Genomic DNA, 22,387 nt, shown 5'->3' with positions numbered 1-22,387 from the left:
TTTTATTATAATGTTTTAATTTAGCAAATCAAGTTTTTCCTCATTTTCTGTCTAAATATTAAGACTTCATTGTGTTTGCCCATTCAGAAAGCAAACCTACACCCTTGCTGTGGGACGTCATAATTCAAACTTTTACTATTCTTACCATTCAATTATAACATCAGCAACTTGCAAAGTAGAATTAAGGAATCAGAGCAAAGCGATAATCAGACATTTTTTAAGGCAGTGTTATATTCTGGAACATGTTGCCCTGAAAAGCAAAATGTGTATACAATCTGCGCAAATAAAGATATTCCATATAGGTGGAGAAAAAGTCAGATGTTGACTCTTTTGTCTTGTTTAAAGATGCTAGATACGAATTTCAGAGCAGATCAATTACCTCCACACAGCTCTCAACATGGCGGCGGCTGAGCCAGGGCGGCTTGCAGCTATCAGTGCTAACAGCACAAACAGTGCACAGAACAGCAACAGTGCTGACAGAGCGAACAGTGTTTGACTGAGGGTGAACTGGTGGGTGGGGGCTACGCTTCTGCGACGGCGCCGTGGTCGGCTAGCCATAAACTAGCAACACAGACTGTGGCTCACATGCACTAACAAGCATATAACCAAAGCACAGAGAAGCTCGGATTACAACACACACAGAGGGAAACTTCCTTCTCTGCTCAGGTAGACATTACTCCACTATATCTTTACATAGCCAAGAGCATAACAAATCAGTTTGCTGGACGAGATAAATCTCAGTAATTAATCCAGAAACCCGCTCCACAACAAACCCATTCCACTCTCTTTGTGAGAAACCCCTTGCCAACTCTATCAAAAGGTCTTATATTTGAATTTTGCAATATTCATCAACAAATAATACACACGTTGTAGAACAACCACAAGACCTTTCTATGACAGTAGAGGTCAAGAGATGTCTCAACATGACTGACAGGTTTGTGCCAGGAGAGGAAAAGACAGGAAAAGCTGCATTTACCTCCTCTGAGCGGCCTCGCCTGCTGGAGGGCGCTTATCCCCACACATCTTCAGCTGTCTCCCTGCAGTATGCAGTAAGTCACAGCTCCAAATCACTTCTGCAACAATAGAATCAGTATTGTCACAGGCTGAAGTGACAAAAGATGTAATAACAGAGCTGCACTCAAAAATGTTCAAGGAAACATGGAGAACAAAAGAAGGAATGACGTTTCGAGCTTAACTGCAGTCATTCAATTACTAGTGTGGATGTCAACACAGTGAGCAACTATAATTCTATATAACTAAACTATAATTTGTTAATAACCCAAGTAACTGCGAGCCAGGATGTGCAGGGCTGCCTCTAAGAGAAGTCAGGTGATGTAGTATAAAGAGCAAAGTCTAAGTAGGGAGGAGGTCGGGATGGATGCATCAAACAAAAACAGGACATTCACCCAGGAGACCGTTGTTTGTGTCCTGTGTGAAAACCCAAGTTTAACCCGAACCACACTCTTTTCCTGAACCTAACAAAGTGGTTGCACAGATCGCTCATGTTGCTTTTGGTATGAGTATTTTTCCAGAGACGAAAAAACTGTCTTAGCCCAAGAAGTGAAATCAAGTCCATGAAAACAAACTTAAAGCCGCACTAATGATTGTTTTTCTTGTCAACAATGAAACAAATAAGTTTGCACAGTATGTGTAATGTGAAAGGTGACTCTGTAGCTCCCCTCAGCTCCTGTGAGCCTTTTAACCTCGTATAGCTCATCGTTTGGGTTTTATGGATAGCAACCTCTACAACTGTTTCCACGCTGAGCAAACACTGTGTAAGCCCACTGTAAACTACCAACCCAGCACCACATTAGGCAACCAGCTGGAGAAGATAGTTGCATTTGTCCAGCTTGCGTGACTATCTTGTGGTATAGGTCTATTTACAAAATCTGCCGTTCTCACTCCCAACTCTTCAGATGCTGACGCTTCGGTCCCTGAAGTTTTATTGACGTGTCAGGGATGCAGAGTCAGTTTCCGCTCATTGCATGAATAGTGTCTTTTCAAAATAAACTTCCGTGTTCACAGGAAACGTAGAGTTTCTGCTTGTTACATGCATACAGTGTCTTTTCAAAATAAACTTCCAAAGTAGGTTTACTCAGCTTTTACGGTTTATTTGGTTTAGGCAACCAAACTACTTGGTTAAGTTTAATCAACAAAAGTCTTGGTTAGGCTTCCTCGAGCTCCTCCCTAAGCGGACTCTCTCCCTCTTCATACCACATCAGTGGCTCTGACCTTCTAACAATGACACAGACGGGTTTACACTGAAGCTAGTTGAAAGCGTGGTGCACCTCATACAGGCGCTAAAGGGTGACTCGGGTTCCGAGGGCCACTGACCAAACGTCTGTATTTGATGAGTTGGGAGTGAGAGCGGGTTGAACACAACCACAGTGTCTGCTAATGTTAAGTGTATGCTGAATTTGTATATAGACTATTAACGCAAGTTAGCAACATCAACTTCATACGGTGATAATACACCCAGTGACCACTTTATTAGGAACACCCGTGATGCTGTTTAATACAGCAGCCTTGTTATGACATCCTCCTTTACGAAGCCCACTGAGTTCAGTGTTTGTTGACATTGACAGAAATGTATAAATTCAATGATATGTTTATTACTGCAACCGTAGAGTTGGACAACATTACTGTATATTGAGAGGTGTTTCTATTGTTTGTGATATGAGAAACAGCTCCCAATATAATGCAGTCTATCACCATCAGAAACTATGACCTCAGTGCTAAAACATAATTAACACCCTTATGACAGTGTCTTCAAAACAGAACATTATAGGCATCATAAAAGTCAACTTTATGGCAGAGTTGCATTGCACCGCATTAGATGGTACAGGTATGAAGGATAGATGAATGTACTGAATAGTTCATTGAAGAAATAGCCCAAAATGTTTTTCAAAAATGTTTTCATTTTTCAAGAAAAACGTTGAAGACTTACTTTTCCTATCTTAGTTTTGTAAAATGTGAATCAATAGTTATTATCTCCTAGCATTTGTCAACATTCCTTCTTCAGGAAAACCGAATCAGGCTTTAACTTTAATGCCATTCAAGAGTTTATCAACAAAAAGTTATACTCACAGGAGCTTCCTGTTTATTCAAATTTAGGACACGGGTGTGTGAGTCATGGCTGGGAACGAAAGTGCAATCTGCAAATCCTCAATAGCGTTGCTACGAAAATACCTTCATACATGGTATCCAAAGCGAGACTCTTATTTGCTCACGGTTAATAGAACTTAGAACCGGCTTATTTGTAATTTTGTTTCGGTGTTCCCGATCCAAAACCAATCCCCCACTTTTTACTTCACACATATCAAGGGCTGTGAATGCGGAGCAGATCTTTTAACCCGGCGAGAAAGGAGTCCATGACAACCCTGTATAATGAGTTTCTTTTGAGAGGTTACTCTGAGAGAAAGTGTGAAATGAACAGCCAAACTGGAAGCCAATTTCAACTTCCCTGAATGAAAGCCTTTAATCCGAGATGAATCCCCTTGATCTACAGTAGCTCAGGTAGACAGCCCGGGCTCCGGCACAAAGGGGAATCGACTAAATGCTTCTGCACTGTGATACAAGCTGTTCTCTGTTGAGCTTCGCAAAGACACCGCGATGCTTTTCCAAAACAAGCTAGCATTTAACTGCGTCCCGCCTCCTCCGCACTCGTCTCTACTCTCCGATCGCACCGCCTACTCCTTTCTCGCAGGTCAAAGAGAGTCTCCTGGAGAGCAGATGATGAGCTTCATTATTAAGCCAAGCAATTACACCCCTCCTCCCCCACCCCGGGCCTGAAGCCAGGAGCCCCCCCTATTTATTTCGTTAAGATAAGACAGATCGGGGTGGAATGGTAATGCCTCAGAGGGGAGGAGAGGTGGCATTTGAGAAGCGACGGAGGAGGCGGATGGTCGACGCAGGCCCACGTTGTGTTCCCTCTGTATCTCTTCTGATTAACCTCCGGAGCGGTGGGGGGGGAGCTCAGCTGAGCCGCACACACGTTCGACTCTGCCGGCTGCTCCCAGGCCTGTAGTCTCTATGAACACACGCTGAGCCATGCTGAGTTCAAAGTGTCTGCGGGTATGTGTGTGGGGGCAATGAGCGTGCCTTTCTTTACGTGTGCTGTTGATTGGTTGCGGGGTGGGGGGGCTGGAACATCGGTTGGATTAGCGGTGGTATAGCTTCAGATATGCTGCTCAGCGTCCCCCCTGGTCCCCTGGGGTAAGCCTGACAGAGATGTTTAATCTGTGTAATTGGGCTGACGAGATACCCAGCAATTAAAAAGTTCCGCCGGCTTCACCACAGGAAGCTGAGAATCGCCCCGAAGGGGAGGAGATCATGCTAAATTGTGACACCTAAGCATGACTCAGCGAACGGATTTGTCTCCTTACAGCGCTGGATCGTATTGTTCGTACTGCGTCACCTTGACATTAAAAGGCCGTTGGACCAGGGGTGGTGCTGTGAGGCGCAGGGGGGGATGCGTCAGCTGGCGAGGTCTTGATCAGCGCTCTCCTCTCATAAGTCTTTATGATGGCTGCTGTGTCACCCGTTACATTGCTCCTCTGTCCTCTAATTGCCCTCTCAACCACCGCATTTCTCAGCATCTAATCATCAGCAAATGTCATCTGACTGAGCTGTGTGTGTGTGTGTAGGTGTGTGTGTGTGTGTGTGTGTGTGTGCTTAAGGAGAGGCGAGGACCCGGCCGCTGGGCAGGGCTGGAGGAGGTGACCTTCAGGGGCGGTCAGGGTAATGAAATCACAGGGAGGAAGCCCTGATGTGGGGCCCCTGCCTGGAAACCCTTTCCGTCAAGGGTGACACTGATGACCGCATCCTAATTGAAACAAATGTGCCAATTAGGCAATTCATTTCTCACATCCTCTGCCACACACTTGCCAGGCTAATTTGTATTTCTCCCTTCATATTTTATTTTTCTCCCTCCCACCACCTCCCTGCTCCCTTCCTCTCTGTCCCTCTTCCTTCTGCTCAGCGAATCTTTTCATCATTACCTCCGGGCCCGTCAGTGGCAGGCAGACAGATAATGTGCAGCGTGGACCCAAACACTGCGAGGGCCACGTGTTAATTGCCTCTTTCGAGTCACACATTAACCAGGATAGAATTGAGATAAATACATAAAGAGTCGGAGGGTGGTGGTGGTGGTGGTGGAGGGGTTTAGTGACAGATTACTTTAATCATGAGAAATTAGACTCTTTCCCCCACTCCTCCGTCTCTCTATTTACTTATCTATCAACGATGCTAAGCGCTTTACCTTTTGATGGAAAACCCGCGCCGTAGGCTCTCTGTTAATTGTGGAGAAGAATCTGGGAGCCTTTGGAGATGGGCTTCCGAGTTTTTCTTCAGGGCCATCGGGAAAATAGAGGCTTCTACCGCCGTAACTGTGCTGTACACCTCTCTCCTCTGAAAAAGAAAAATCCCAACTCCTGCTAACAGTGGTACAATTGACTGAGAAGTGAGAAGTGATTACTGTGTTATGATGTTCATTATCATTTTTATTTGTGTCAATATATACCTGCAATCCATCATCCCTGGGGTCTGTGTGTCATTTCTATTTACCCAGTGTCTGCATGCCCACAGGCACTTCCTATTTGCATCCAGCCTGAGTGTTGTTTATTAGAAAGGTTGCCTGTGCGCTTCCTTCCATAAATCCATCAGCACGGCCCATTCTGCCACACGATGAATGTAATTTGCAAATGCAGCGATGCAGCGCCCTTACCAGGGTAGAAGCAGTAAAGCGTCGCTAAGTTTGTAATTTATAATTAGTTTTTCTCTCTGTCGCTGGTGAGAGGTTATAGTGCTTCCTTTGACTGTTTAAGGGGCCGTTCACATGTTCTGTCTGAGAACAGGTGGAGAACGACAGCCGTGCCACTTTCATCCTTTTATCCAAGATGCCTGGGGGTGGGGGGGGTGGGGGGGGTTTCACTTATTTTGCGCCTGCCGTTACTTAGCAACCAACAACTGTGCGCTGCAAGGACAATGATGATGAAGTTGCGGTAATTTAGCAATAACCGTGACTGACTGAACTAAATCAAGCACTGTGAATCCCTCACATTAGCTTTACTGCTCCATTTTACTTTGTCAGTTTGGCTGCCCTTTCATGTTGTGACGAAAAAGGGTGTAGCAAGTCAAATAGTCTGTGGTACGGATCGTTTCGAAAAGTCTACTCCAGCAGCCCGTTGTCATTCCCAAGTCGTCAAATAAAGCATTTTGGTCAGTGTCAAACTATGACGCTCTACTAAGCAGCAACCGATGAAAGCTGAAGTCAACACTGAAGGGACTTTAACCTAATCTCTCTCTGGCCACCAGGGGGCGACTCCTCTGGTTGTATAGAAGTCTATGAGAAAATGACTCTACATCTCTCTTGATTTATTCCCTCAGTAAACATTGTAAACATGAGTTTATGGTCTCAATCTCTAGTTTCAAGTCTTCTTCAATACAGCATGAAGTTAATTTAGTGAATGATGGTCCATTTAGAGTCAAACAGACCATAAGCAAAGTATGCTTTAGGGCGGGGCTACCTTGTGATTGACAGGACGCTACCAGAGCCGTAAACGGCTTCTCTATCACCAAATATGGTCACTTCCGTTCACTGGTTGCAAACAAACAGGATGGCAACTGGAGGCTTCCAGACCTCAGTCCAAAAGTGTGAAACCAAAATCAAGTTGACTGATTTTAAGTAACATATGTAAGTTGAGTTATGTAACGCAAGATTGCGCAACATGCTAAACTTATGTTGCATAGGTAACATAATCTACTGAACTACGTAAAAAACAACTCATTTTAATCCAAATCACAATCTTCCCTTTAACCTATCCAAGTTGTTTTCTGTTTATTTTGAGAAAGACAGTGTATGCATGCAACAAGCAGAACTTTATACATGCGAAACTGATAGTAGAGGGCTACCTTCTGTCGAGCATTAGTTTGAAGCGTAGGACCACTGACCAAACTGCCTTATTCAATGAATTAGGAGTGAGAAAGTATTGACCCTGGAAGATATTCATGGTGTTGTGCCAAGTATGAAAATTGACCGTGAACTTAACATCCTGCCTATTGGCATTATAGGGGAGATGGGGCATAAAATATTCACTGTGATCCTCTGAAATTTAAGTAATTTCAGGTTCATTCCATTTTACTCATGGTCCTTTGCAGCATGTGGTCTTTAATATACATGGAAATTCAGCAGGACAATCGTTAAAAGAGAATACCAGTACCCACCTGTAGCTGACATTACAATGGCCCAGTCGATGAACTTTCACACTGAACTGATTAAAAAGAAAACTCTTCCACTTTAAGATCAAGGGTGTCTGTTTGTGTAAAAACTGTAGTTAAGTGCAGCTGCAGGATTTTACTGGGGTGGGGGTTAAAAACTACTCACATTCGTGCTCTGGATGTCAGAATCACCCCACCTCCCCTAAAGGACGTCCCAAAGGGGCTCTAGAGTATATATATTGAGTATATACAGTTTTATTGCTGTGGGTACACTTCACACGTTTCACCTGTGAGATAACCCCGGTGACATCGTCGGGGTAATCTCAGGGAGTAATAACCCTTAAGAAACACAGCAGTCAGACAGTTAGCCACAGCTATTTGTAAGGGAAAGGGGAAATGAAGGTCAAAATGATGACCTACATTGCTTTCTGTTATTGTTAACATATTTGATATGACTTTACCTCCAAATAAGTACTTTCTGTAATCTGGCATTACAACTTGTCTCATCGTCTGTTTCTTGTCCTGTCAAGCTTCGTTGTAGTAACGTCACATTGTTCCCTGATGTCAGTCAGAAATGAAGGCCAAAAGCACAAACTTAAGGCCCAAGTTGTAATGAACAAATATAATCCTAAAATGCCCCGATCACACAGAGACGCTAGAAATAAGTCGCCAGCAAAACCATTGTTTTCCTGTGGTAAACCGAGCCTGGTGTGCGCTCCTCTCTTGTGCTGCGTGTTGAGTTTTTCTCAATGTTTCTTAGATGCTCATAAAATATTTTCAATTTTTCAGCGCAAAAGCATGGAGTCACACCGCTCGTTAATGTAACTCTTGGCCCAGGTAGCCAATCAAATTAAGCAAGAGGTGGGCTTTACTACCTAACCACTTCCTTTCTCTTATTATGCCAGTAGATTAAGTAGGAACGTTGGTACAGTGGAAAATATAGACGAAAGGCTGATATTAGCTGTATTTAATGAGGATGAACTTGGTGTGATCATGGCCAAATAGTTAATTAGTGATTTTGAATGTGATTTTTTAATTTTTTCGGAAAAGTCACATCTCTGTCCTTTATCTTGCACAGGTGGAATGGCTGAAAAACGAAGAGCTGCTGAGTTCCCTGACTGACGACAACATTGACACCCGCGCCGACCACAACCTCATCATCAACGAGGCGCGACTGTCCGACTCGGGCAACTACACCTGCCTGGCCAGCAACATCGTGGCTAAGAGACGCAGCGCCACGGCCACTGTGATAGTCTTTGGTACGCCGTCCTCCCAGCTGCTCTTATTGCCCCTTACAACACATTCTGGTGTTCTGGCACGCTGTTCACACAGCGCTTCAGATCAATTTGTTTAGTTTCCTGCACCCCTACACAAGTGATTAAGACACCCATCTCCGTGTACCCACCGAGGAGCGATGTTTCCTCTTTATTTCTGTGAATGTATTATTCAAACACTCAATTTACTGCCTCTCATTTAAAATCAATGTGTACTTTATGGAAGGAAATAAGCCACTGTGTCTTAATCGCATTTAAAAGGAGTGTTGCTTATTAAGTATTTATTCACCAGAGGCCTTCCAGCGATACGGGTTTGCCGGCTTTGATGGTGCTGCTGAACATTTAGCTTCCGCACACGTTAGAGATTATAGAGTAAACTGCTTCAGTCAGAGCACTAAGTGGTCGCCTCCGACCTGTCGACCAGTATGAGTCAATGTCACCTTTAGAAATGGCAATTCCGTTTAAGGGCTGTTTTCTTTACTTTGGTACAGTTCTATGTCTCTATCTTAATCCAAGAGCAAAGAACATTGGATTGCCAATTAAGAAAGAGGGAGCCGTATACATCCACCACAGTGAATGCGCTGTGCTCAATCTGCTCCAGCCATTAATGCATTGTTGCCTTGCAGTGCCTCGGGGACTGCATAATCATTATTAACCCTGGCACTTGTTCGAGTATTTAACTACGCCAGACTTCTGGAAAAGTAAAAAAAAGTGCTGTGTTGCGCCCTCGCTACACCTCTTCTCACTCTCTAACTTTTTGTCGAACTCCCTCCAGTGAACGGCGGCTGGTCCCTGTGGACGGAGTGGTCGCCCTGCAATGTGCCGTGTGGGCGGGGTGTCCAGAAGCGATCTCGAACCTGTACTAACCCGGCGCCTCTCAACGGCGGGGCTTTCTGCGAGGGCATGTCTGTACAGAAGATCACCTGCAACGCACTCTGCCCAAGTCAGTTTCTCTTATGGAAAATATAACACTCAAGTACAACTTTATGGTGTTGTGCAGATTCAGAAGTAGCTTTTTTTCTAGTTGTCAGAAGTTACAAATACGTGGTTCGGAATGATTAAGCTGACGTGTCGACGATTGTGTCAGGCTGCCAAACATGTAAATGTTCACATTTCATTAACTTGTGATATTTATGGATGACAGGCAAGTAATTATTTAAGCTTCGAGCGCAGTTTTTCCTTTCCCATTTGTTTTCAGATATATTGCAGCTCTTTTCAGAGCATGCCACCCACATTAACGTCAGACATTCATCCGCTGCTGATACACACGGTTACTTGAATGAACTGAAGTCCCTGCCTCTTCAGCATTACAGACAACCAATTATAAAGGATTGCAAGGGACAGATACATAGTGACCTGACAACATCCCTGTACCACGGTGCTGATGGAGCTAGAGAGAGAGGACTGAACTGAATGGGAGGTAATGAAAAGAAGGAAGCAGCCGTGGGAGAGACGATTTGACTCAGAGCACAGTGTGATTCCGGGGGGTGAGCTGATGTAGTTTGTGAATAAGTGACTCTGGTGGAGGAGGGAAGAGTTATCTGGTAGTGAGAGTTGTGTATACATTCAGGCCCAGCAATTCTGCAGTTCTGCATTTCTTAAGGGCAGAGACTAGAATAGTATTATTGGGCTGGTAATCCACAATAGTCAGAGGTCACGAAAAGGAGTCTCAGGAGGATCAACATTTTGGGGGATATTTCAGTCTGGACCAAACTACGGGACTGACCAACTTTGCCTTTGCTAGTGTCATGCTGCTATTGTGGCTGAAAAGAATGGCCTCTCTCCTCATATGTATCTTTTACCATTATTTTCTTTGCCATTCAAGCTAGGTGATGCTGGGCAACCCTACATTCTACATTTATATATTGCAAATTTGCAGATATGTTCATAAACGTACATAAACTCCTTATGTTCATGAAAATGTGTGTTCCTTGCTAAATGTATTTGCTAATGCAAGTTAGTTGTATATGAAAGTAATTTAGCTTTCTTTAGCTTAACTCTCTACATTAATGAAGATTATCTCTGTCTACTACATGTATGTAGACCAAAATCCTAAATATGAGAAAGATCTAAACAAGCACAATCAGTATATGTCCCACATATATAGCAGTGGCGGGCCGTGCATTTTATACCTGGGCCTTCAGTGCTGTCCTACTACAGTTGAACCACCTCCTAATAATCTCATTATGACGCCACAGCTACGGGTTATTATTTGTTTCTAGGGGTCTAACAATACACATATTCGTATTAAACCGTTCGGTACGAGGCTTACGAACTGAACAATACGTTTGAATAATACTCGTGCATTTGGAAAAAGCAGAAGCTTAAATTGTGGGAAATATAATGTTTTCAGTGGACCTCGCTCAAACTGGCAACCCACCACGTAAGAGACACTCTGACCCCGGAAACAAAACAATGTACTCTGGTGAGGCGCGTGTGTTCTGGGAGGCTATGCTAAACTAGCTTAGCAGGAAAACCAAAAGCAGTACATAAGCTAAAAACTCCCACAGTGTTTAGGTAGCTGTTCCCTACTGATTCAAACAGGGCTAAAGCAATCGCCACACAATCCCCATTTCTCCAGACCATAATTCTTGCTTTGTAAAAGAAAACAGCCCAAACAGAGAATCAAATGTCCGACCCTAACATTGCGCATGACAATATGCTTCGTCATTAACGGACAATACGTATAGTCAAAATCAATGTAATTAACACAATGACAAGAACAGACTCTCAAGAATCAGTCACAAACCTGCAGCGCTAAAACACGTATTCCGCCGCACACTAAAGAGCACGAGCCATTCAAATATTGTTCACATCAGAGGGAACAATATTAACCATATCATAAAAACGACACCATAGACAAATTAACACAGTAGTAACTCTACTGCAGATGTAAAACAAAGCAGTTAAATTACCAAAGCTGCTGTTCACTTAAAGACAAAGTCCATCCTCCTTTCTTTGTTCATAAATAGTGTAATACCGCGGTTGTACAGAACATTGGTGCGGTTCAGTTCCAGCCAGAGGTCCTCCTGCAAACGTGTTTGTTCCTTTTCCTGGCTGGGTCAGGGCTGCTAGCTGTGGGGTTGGCTGACCCTTTCTTACAATGTCCAGTTTTTCTGTAAATGTCCTTTTTGAGAAATCCGTTTCTCCTCCTTCAGCCATTGAGTGTTAAAAAAACAAAGCTAGGTAAAAAAAAAAAGAATCTACACCAAGCAAAATGCTAAAAATGTCATGTCAATGTCAAAACTTCTTACATATCTTTCAACTTGAACTCTTACTACTAATACTAACTTCTGATAGCTGCTTCAGCGTCACAACTGTCATGCTAGCCCACTGACCAATCACGGCGTACGTTAATGCTGACATACTTACCTACCTCGGTAGCTCTGGCACATCAAAGAATACGCCCAACATGTCAAACTAAAGATCTGATTGGTTGAAGACTATGACAATCAACAATATCGTCCCCATTTACTTTAATCTGCAAAGTCTACCTAGAGGACATCGGGCCTCTATTCTTACTTATTCTCTTAGAAACATTGGGGTGAAATCTGATTGGATAAAAGCTCTGTTACTCTGCTTCCAGCACAGCTTGCTGTAAGTAGAGGAAGACAGTAGCTGTGCAATGAGAAAATAAGCTAATGGAAAAAATAATTAGAATACATGTAGTGTATTTGTGAAACATTATTAAATTATAAAATAGCTATAATTTTGTGATTCTGCTTAGGCCAGCAGAGAAGGCTTTGCTGGCTCTGACGGCCCACCACTGATATATAGTAAATGGGTCCTATCTGACAGAAATAAAAACATTTTCTCTGCTGTGCACATTCAGTAGTGAGATCGGTTTCAAGAGGGAAGAGAATAGGAGTCTATTGGAACCAATGAAGGGCTGAAAAAGCTGTTTTGCTTATAAATTTAAAGAGAGACATTGCACCAGTTAAATTAAATGTAAACTTTTGTCAGCTTTGAACATTTTTCTCTCTGGAGCTATGGCAGATGAAGGTTCTATCCAGTGCAAGAAAATCATCGGTGGTCCAATGAGGCAGTGAGATGCATTTCTGTTACACTTCAAATTTATATATATGTCTCCATTATGTATGAAATGAACTATGTTGTGTGTGAGCATATTTCCTACCAGTGAAGTCCATTGTTATGTGTTGAAAGCAATGCCTTTAGAAATGAATAATAATAATTAGCCCATAGCAGGAGAATACAGATAAGAGACTCGGCCTGGAAGGTGGCAGACTAGTAAGTGAGGCTTCAGGGAAAAGTGGTAAACGTTATATTTAGCGGTCTTTTACATTGCCAGATATAGTTTCTTGCTTGAGCGCACACCACTCTGCATGTCTATATGCATTATCAACATGTGTGAAGTGAACATGTGTTCAAGGTGTGTAATGCACAGAGGTGACATGCCTTGTCACCTCTGTGCAGATGTTGGGCTCCATGTAGACCTGTCAGTCCCCAGCGCTTTGTTGCACATCCTGCACACACACACTGCTCCACATATTGTCCTGATTTTCCCAAAGAGCTTGGAAGCTTGAAAGCTGGTTCAGAAGGTGGCCAGGTCGTCCAACGAGCCTGCCTCGTGCCAATTTGTTCAGTTTGCGAGGCTTCAGACTGCCAAGGTGCAGATGGGGACAGACAGTGGGGTCTAGTTTAATGGCATCAGAACAGGATGAGAGCGATTTGGAACCGGTAGAGAGACTAATACAGAAGTCAGGTAAAGAATGCTGGCATTAGGGTATGAAAAGTTTGTAAATTAAGTTGAAAAGATGATTTATTATTTACTATTGCCAAGTTTTGATGAGCAGGCCCCTGATTTGTTTTGTAGACATGCACATTCAACAGTCAGTTACAGTAATGTGCTAAAAACAATACCTGGCAATGTGCCATCAAAAGGCAGAGAAGAAGGCTGCTGGCTAGCAAACATGTACTCAATAAGAGGTGCTCAATAGAGTTCTGCAGGAAGGAGTTCTAACACCAGGAAATGAGTATGAATACATTTGTCATTTGTACCAATCACCCACAGCGCCGAGCTTTGAGGAGAATTTAGTTTTTCTGTGCGCAGGTTTTTAGACCGATTAAAGGCCATGTTAAAGTAACTGGGATAATTATGTACGGAACAATTTTTTGTGATGCCAAGAATCACCCAGTATATTAAAGCAAGCATCAACTCCGTAAATGTTGACATTTGTACTCGTCACTGGAGATCTGATAGTCCTGAATTTAGACATACATTCAAGAGGCTTCATCAATTTGGAACAGATTGATGAAAATGTCCAAACAGACAAAGTCCAGTTGCCTCATGTTAAAGACTCCACTTGTGTCAAGTAAAACTAGAAGGGTTCCTATGCTCTTAGAAGTACTCTTATTTAAATTCATCATTCAACTTTTTCTTGCTTACTTTTATGTAATCATTTACTCTCATAATGTAATGCATTACTACACTATGTCCTGATGATTTCATTATGATCTTTTATTACATCTAAATTATCACACACAAACACAAAATGTTTAGACAACGGCAACAGTGCTGAAGGAGCTAATAGACGACGACATTGGTCGGATCAGCGCTAACCGCCACACTGGCGCAGTGCAAAGCGGCAGCCATTAGCCAACATGTGGGGCAACACACACACACACACACACACACAGAGAGACAGGATTACAGGAGCTAACATGTACTGTACGTGCTATGTTAAAAAAGAACAGAACAATTCAGATGATGTCACACAAAGAGGGAGAGTGACTTCATTCTTCAGCTCAGGCAGACGTCACTACACTGAGCAGAAACAGCAATTGTTGTTTGATGCTATATTAAAGCTCTGAATTTCACAATTTAGACCTTTAAGCAATGCAGGTTAAAAATTGGCTTTGTAAATGATTAATGAGAAAGGAAATGTATTCAACATGTTTGTTAGGCCTAAAGGAGAGTTTTGATAAGACAAGAAAACTCCACTTACATTTTGTCAAGAATGAGGAGCCTTATTTCTAGCCATTGAGTCAGTAATTCAGGACCAGTATTCATCTTTCATCGAATAGTCATGAAACTCAGAAGTAGAACTAGTTGCTGAACCACAATTCTGTTAGGTTATTAAAGAGTATGTGATATATTGCTAACACAATGCTTTTTTTGTATTAAATATGTCAATTTTCAAAATGATCTTGACGCCCCACCTCCATCAATGCTATGGTTTACCAGCTTTAGAAATATTATTATCATACCATCATACCATCCCAGGATTCACTTTTGAACTCTGGCTTTAGTGCTAAACCATAACTTTCATTCCTTTAATCAATAAGGGTGTATGATATGTTATATTTTGCTCATCTAACTTTTACACCCACGCTTTATATATTAAACCCCGTTGGGCCCTAGCCCTATTTTTAGGCCTCTGCTCGAAAATTGCATACCCATACTAAAAAGAGTGTATTTCTCTAACTACAAGGTCTATTTGAATAAGTTTGATGTTATAATAAAGAAAACACTTGTGATATTTGTTCAGATGTGTAAATATCACTGTATATGTTACTGGTTAAGAGTAAATGAAGATGGCAAATTTTGACTTTGATAAAGTGAAGCAGAAGAAAGTTAGAGAGGTTTTAGTACAGAGAGGTCAGGCGAGGTCAAGCTAAATTGTCATTTTGGAACCAGCTGTTCCATTGTAATTATATATACTATATAACTATATATTCCACTTGTTTTAACACTAATAGTGTTCAATCTATCCAAATACAGCAGTTTGGCATCATTTTGAGAGCTAGAATCCTCTCTAAGGCTGTAAACCATGGATGATTCTCGTCTGAATTCCAGTCTTCATGTGTGTATGTGAAGCTATCTCAGCCTATGATTGGTCAATTTCAGTCAATGGCACCTCCTTCGACACATCAGAGTCTCAAGAATTCAGTGAGAACAACCTGGTGTTGATTGACAGAATCGTTAGCCAGTAAAAATCAAAGAAACGCGCCGCGCCTCGGCGAGCGTAAAATTCCATTCGCCAAAAGTCAAACCCCTTCCACTGGGTCCCCTAAGCTTCGTTGACCCCCCTTTCTTCAGGAAACAGTTCAGAAACACACAGGATATACGTAGCAACAGTGTTTTTAGCCGGGAACCGGAATATTATTCCTTTCTCTTCATGATTCATCTCAAAGTAAGGGGTAGTTATGATTTTTTCTGCAGTGAAGCGGCTTGTGGTTCTGGTGCTTGTTGGCTGTATCTCTGTAATGGTTTCACTGAGAGAAATTCTGAAGATATCTCTGGATTCTGTGTCAAATTCTCGTGCTTTCTGATGAATTGGTTGTCCGTGTTAGCTTTTAGCTTTGTGTTGGTAGCTTTGTCCGGAGTGCGTAGCTCGCCGAGTCATGGCGAAAAATATGTGATATTGTGGTACATCTTCTAGTTTATTATATTAGTTTGTGTATAATTGTTTTTGGAGTGTGTAAAATGGCTTCGATGATATTTCTTCCCAGAATCTCTTCGTTAAGTGGGTATATAACATGTGTGTAGCATTCATTATATTAGTTTCTGAGAAGTGCATTGTACGAGACGCTGTACGCTAAACTGGGAGAGTTAATACGCACACACACAAGTTTCTAGTTCAAATCGCCAGCGACGTGCATCTTTTTATGGAGGTGGCACAGAAAATGACACTGTCAGCCTCCTTGGGTTTCTGTGCAGGAATAAGTCTGATGTGGTGAATGATCAATAACAATGACTCAGCTTTTGCTTTTCAAGGGGCTGTAATGTAAAAATCACTTTCTGGCTTGTAGTCTGAAACAAAACATTTGAATTTCTACACACTGACTGATGTATGAGTATCGGAGTTTTTCCAACTAGCCGCCTCTCATTGCCAATTAAAGCTGTCAACCTTAATAGTTGTGGAGGGTGTGTTTTGTTTGCAACATGGAGTTCCCAGAAAGAATCCATTGCAAAAGAAGAGGAATAAGAATTTCCTACTTCAGTAGAGATGAGCAGACCTGTGCCACCACCAGGGCCTCACAGAATGACGGATGTGACATGCAGGGCGATCCGTGTTTTTGTGGGAGGAAGGAGATGCAGACAGGAGCGAAGCATGGGCTGCCATGAACCCAGCTGTCTGAGCTGCTGACTGACAAGCCCGTCCAGTTCTGACAAGCCAGCCCAGAGCGTTGCCTTAATGATGGGCCGAGTGCAGGGAGAGCACGAGAGACGGATGACGTCAGAGGCTGCACCATGACGAGGCCACTGAACAAGAAACGGCAGAGAGAGAAGAGAATACTGATAGAAATGAACCTCAGGTGGAGACCGAAGTGCTGGGAGGGAATTCAAACTCAGTCAATGCAGATTGCCTGTGTACTGTATTGCCCCATGGTGTCCTACCAAAGCCAGCAACATGTGTCTGTTCAAGCTCGATACATGCATGCAGTCTTTTTAAAGATAAAATTCCTTTTTCAAAGAATACTTGGTTAGGTTCAGGCAACAACGCTACTTAGTTAGGTTTAGGAATAGATCGTGAAATACTTAGTTAAGTTAAGCCAACACAACTTCTTAATTTGGTTCAGGAAAAGATTGTCGTTTGGATTAAAATAACCTTTAAATCAACATTGATTTCTCGTTTCACATGGGGAACAAACAGCGGTCTCCTGGCTGTGTGGGCTTATACGTTCTATAAACGTCCTCGTTCATGATTATGTGGATAGCATACACAATCATCTTGTGGGATATCTATAGATCACGGCACATTCTTTTTCGTAGATGTAGCTACGAATGCTGGATGAGACTGATTCGCGTCAATGACATCTACACATAATTAGACATCAGTTAAGCGATCTCAGGACCACAACTGTATCAGCTAAATTCATCATGTCCCAGTCGTCATTTTAAACCCATGGTCAACGTTGTAAATACAAACAGAAGTACTTGGTCATGTTTAGGCAACAAAACTAGTTGGTTAGGTTTTGGTAAAAGAGCATGGTTTGGGTTAAAATTGTTCAGGGTTACGTTTAAGTGACGTACGTAAGTTTAGTACTAAACCCTCACATACGGACTCACGGCAGGACTGAATTGATCATATTCTGACAGAACCACTGATGCAATGTGCTCTAGTTTTTATATAGTGTTATGAGAGGGGTTATGCTAAGGATGTCTCAAGTGCATCATCGAGCCATGAATTCAGACCTGCCCAAAAAATCCTAGTAATTATAATGAGGACGGTTGTATGTAAGCCCAAGAGCTTGGAGGCGGGGTTAGAGGAAACACTGGTGAGCTGGCTTTATGGCCCCTATGGATGGGGAAGATGGGGAATATTGTAGACACAGAAGTCTACTTTTTTTGCATCATGCACCACTGAGCAATTTTTATAGTAACGGACAGCGCCCTGCCTCCTGCTGTATCCACTCCTCTTTAAACATCCATGGATTAAACAGTCAGTGATGTTTCTTCTGCAGATGTACTGAGTAAGACCAGTCTGTCGCTGCAATGGCTTGAAGCCAAGACAGTATAACACAGGGGTATCAAACTCATCTTCACTCTGGGCCACATCAGCATCACGGTCGCCCTCAAAGGGCCGGTTGTAAATGTAAGACTGTGTAAATGTAACTAGTCCTAACATATTGGTAAATAACTGTCTCTGTATTTGATTCTTGTTTATTCAAGTGTTAAAATATTGTACATGCAGTTATATAAATGTAAAAATATATTTAAGCACATTTCTGTTATAACTTAAATCCTTTTAATTTAGGGTTAAGAAACCCACATTACTCTATCAAACTTTTAAAGAAAATAGCAAAGACAAATATCAAACACAAGTTATTACAATAACTCTGTTCAATGCTAAAAATCCTTTCAAGGGTGCGTAATAGTTTTTTTAACTTTTGGATTCGCGGGCCACATAAAATGACGTGGCGGGCCGGATCCGGCCAGCGGGCCTTGAGTTTGACGCCCCTGGTATAACAGGTGCAATACGGGGGTTCCGCCTATAGCGGGTTCATGATTAACGTTTGCCTTTTCTTTAACACAGAAGGTTATATATCTCTGAGTGTGTTTGGAATTAGAATCAACTAGAAAAAAAATAGCTGAACCAAGAAAGAAAAGCGCAGAAGATTCACAAACTAGTGTCTGCTTATAGCTGCAAAAATGTCACCACAACAAATTAATGAGGTTCTGGTGACTGGCCAATTTAAGAAACTAGACATGAAGAATGCAGTGAGCAGCAAAAAGAAAAAAGGAAGCTTGGATTTTGGAAAGTATCCGCAAAGTGTTAAAACTGATTCAGAGTTAAACTGTCACTACAGTTCGTCAGACTTCATCTATTGTTTACCAGTAGGCAGATGAGCTCATTCAACAGAATCAGAGCAACAAGTCATGGGGGAACTGTCAGGAGAAACAATACGCACACACTCACCAGCTACTGCGGTCAAACTCAGGAGCACTCAGCACTCTCTCTGCAACGTGCAAACACATCATTTGCATTCCAAGTAGCTGAGAAGAAACCACAAACAAATGCGGAGTGTAGGCAGTAGGCCTATGGAACATCACAAAGGAAAATGATCTTCTCCTCTGCCCACAAGGCTGCGTGTTATGGGCATCGCAGCTGCTGCCAAAAATTCTTCAGGCACCATATGGTCTCCCAGTATTTGTTAAGCTAAGCATGAGAAGCTCTTCCTTGATCAGATGACAGCATAGTGGAGGAATCCCAGCTATTAGCATGCACCAGGCTGTCTTGGTTTCAGAGACTTGCATCAAATCCAATTATATAAACAGGCCCGCGGGTTAATGGAGAGGAAATGGCTCCCGAGCTGTGCCACCACATCAAGCGTATACTCTGTGTCATACTGCGTGTTTGCCCACTAAGGAAACATTCACATTTAATGTGTGTAAATATAGCACACATATGAAAGTTGAGACAGTGTCTGAAGTTACACAACGGATTATACGATCTGTTGTTTGTTTGAAATTTGGACTTTATCTTAATGTTATAGTTAGACATTTTTGGTAAATGTCCCTAAATCCTCAACTTTCATTGAGGTTTCTGAATATAGATTAGAATATCTGTCATCCTATTTTATTATGACAACATCCGAAGAAAAAAAATATCCTCAAGCACAATCCTGAATAAAGTGATTGATCGGATTATATGAAGTAGAATTGTTTTTTCTTTGTAAAACCAAATATGAATTTATCAGTGGAGAGTAAACATTCTTTTGGTTATTGTTATATTTTTGGGGGGGTATTTTGCCTTTATTTTACAGATGACGTAGAAAGCGGCGGGAGAGAGAGAGGTGTGACATGCAATAAAGTTCACAAGGTCAGAATCAACCCTGGGATGTTGCAGTGATGTGGTGTGGGCTGTAGCAAGACGCTCCAGAGCAAACTTTTTTTTTACCTATTTTTGAAACGCTGAACACCAACAAATATGGATCAACACTGAATATTTTGTTGGATAAAAACATGTTATGAATTTTGTAATTCTTTCATTAAATTTTGACTTTTGGACTTTACAACACTCTGGGGTTATGGGAAATCTTTGGATGACACGAGTCGGAAACAATCCTACGCAGCCACCACTGGAATCTAATTCTACAGAATAATACTAATGATATCAGTGTAGCCTGATCTGCACAGAAATATCCGGTGTAAAAACAATGAATAGATATGGCAGCATTTAAATTTTGATTTAGAACTCAAACGTTAACGACATTCTGGGTTTGGCTCCGAACTCATGTTGTGAGCTGTAGGCACAAGAACAAAATTGGAGCGGGAAGGAGCAGGAGATAAGGTGACGCTCCAATTTTTTTTTAAAAATCTGCTCTGTGATCCATTTAAAATTCTCCCGCTCGTGCTAGTTATGGGATGCCGCAAGATTATCCGGTGGACCCTGATGTGAAGTGTGACCCTGAAATGGGCAGGGAGCTCCAGGCGACGGCAAAACAGAGGGAAGCCGACCATTGTTCATTGGCACATACTAACAATAATATACAAAGCCAGTTGAGAATAATATGGTAGCGCCTTAGTGCCTGTTACAGTGCATGCCATAAGCACAACATCCTGGTTTAATTTTGCTACCACTCTCTCCCCCATTTCTACACTGTCCTCTGTAGAATAGTCAAAAATGCCAAAAGAAAATAACTCATGAATGTTAATGATATTGTCATGTTTTTTTGGTCTTACTTTAGCCTGCTATTTAGCTTAGCTGCCTTTTGCATGCCTCCTCAAATATGTCTTCATATCTTTTCTTTTTAGTGTGTGTGCATCTGTTAATCTTCTTGTCCACATTTGCACATATCCTCACACTGCAGTTGACGGAGGCTGGGACGAGTGGAGTGAATGGACCGTGTGCAGCAGCCAGTGCGAGAAGCTGCGGAGCAGGGAATGCAACTCCCCGGCACCCAGACACCGAGGCAAGATGTGCGAAGGGAACAGTGAGGCCACTGAGAACTGCACAGATGGACTGTGTACCCAGAGTAAGGCCTTTCTCCCTGCTGGGCATCATCATCATCATCATCGTTCTCAGAATTTTCCTATCATCTCACTATCACATATACACTAACATGGCAAATCATCACAAGGCATGTTTGGACAGGAGGTGTGTGTTGGAATGAAATCCCACTGTGGATTGACACAGATGCCCAGTGCATGATAATGTCAGTGCTCTTTCTCCTGCTGCTCACTTCACATATTGGATGTCATAGTGAATCCGTCACAGGGTAAGAAGTGTAGACATTCACCCTTGAATGACGCCTGACTTCTGTAATGAAATGTCATTGCATTGTTTGGATCATGCACATGCAATGCTGAATGTTTCACCCAGTAGTGTCAACACTAGTAGGAATAATGGCTACACTATTGGGCTGAACATTTTCATTTTCAATTTTCAACACTGATTTGAAGGAGTGAAGTCATTTTATCACAAGGGGCATCATTTTATTTGTAGCTTATATTAATGTCACAAACCAGGGCTCCCAATCCCAGAAAATGTATGCAGCTGTTGAGCATAAAAGACAGCTCGTGAAATTTTCAAATCTCCCATTTAGACTTTGAACGCAACATATCATTTACACCATTATCACCAAAAGGCTCTGAATCTGTGAACTAGCTTGTCCTGTCAGTAGCTGTGATTGGCACATGTATTCTAAAGTATCACATTATAAAAGCTGAATGGAAACGGCAAAATTCGTCAAAGTTTCCTCAATGCTCACTGGTGTTTTTCAGCATTAGACAAAATTACCGTTTTTTGTAGCGTGAACATAACATAACGTTAACTTACCAGCTTAAATGTAGCGCTGCTAACAGTGAGAGTTCTCAGTCAGACATCGTAACATTGTAAGACTTGACCTAGAAGCAGTTTAACATCATAGCCATTAACTATGCAGCTGTGACCAATACACTATTTACACCACTTTCAAATTTCAAAAATCAAAGTTATGTTGTGTTACCTTGACTAGCGCAGTTACCTGTTGAATATTCCAACTTTACTGTTTGGATCAATTCAACTGATTAAACAGGACACTCGCTAGGAAAACAAATGTTGTCATTGTACATTTCTGCAAATCACTGATACGTTGAATGTCACCGTCACCAGAGGAAGTGAAGTAGTTCAACAAGCGACGCACAGAGCAAGTGGAGTAGTGTATTGAGTGACCCTTATAACTTATAACACGAGAAAGAGACCACTAAGGGTGGGTGGGAGTGTTTGTGGTAGATGGGACAAACAAAAACAGGACTTTTACCCATGAGTCTATTGTTCCTGTCCCGTGTGAAACCAAAAGTCGACTTTGCGCTTGATACGTAACGTTATGTAAGAAAGTTAGCTGAGGGCAGTTGCTATGCACTTACACTAGTTACATTGTTACTATTTTATATAACGTTACGTAAGAATGTTAGCTAAGGGTGGTTGTTATTTATTTACACTAGT

The 22,387-nt window shown here is 42.1% G+C and overlaps 1 protein-coding gene across 1 annotated transcript in view; it reads left to right on the top strand.

The window, feature by feature from the left end:
* unc5db (unc-5 netrin receptor Db) overlaps positions 1–22,387 on the top strand; it is a gene marked incomplete at its 3' end in the record, with an annotated part of 230,712 nt that overhangs the window by 150,102 nt on the left and 58,223 nt on the right. The window contains exons 5-7 of the mRNA XM_079160869.1: positions 8,297–8,477; positions 9,268–9,435; positions 20,772–20,936. Of these exons, the coding sequence (XP_079016995.1) occupies positions 8,297–8,477; positions 9,268–9,435; positions 20,772–20,936 (514 nt within the window). The remainder of the gene's footprint in view (positions 1–8,296; positions 8,478–9,267; positions 9,436–20,771; positions 20,937–22,387) is intronic.

Source organism: Pholis gunnellus (genome assembly GCF_910591455.1).
Source record: "Pholis gunnellus genome assembly, chromosome: 6".
In the NCBI taxonomy this organism is placed as follows: Eukaryota; Metazoa; Chordata; class Actinopteri; order Perciformes; family Pholidae; genus Pholis; species Pholis gunnellus.
The sequence above is the reverse complement of the archived record's forward strand: the minus strand, read 5'-3'. Positions and strand labels throughout refer to the sequence as shown.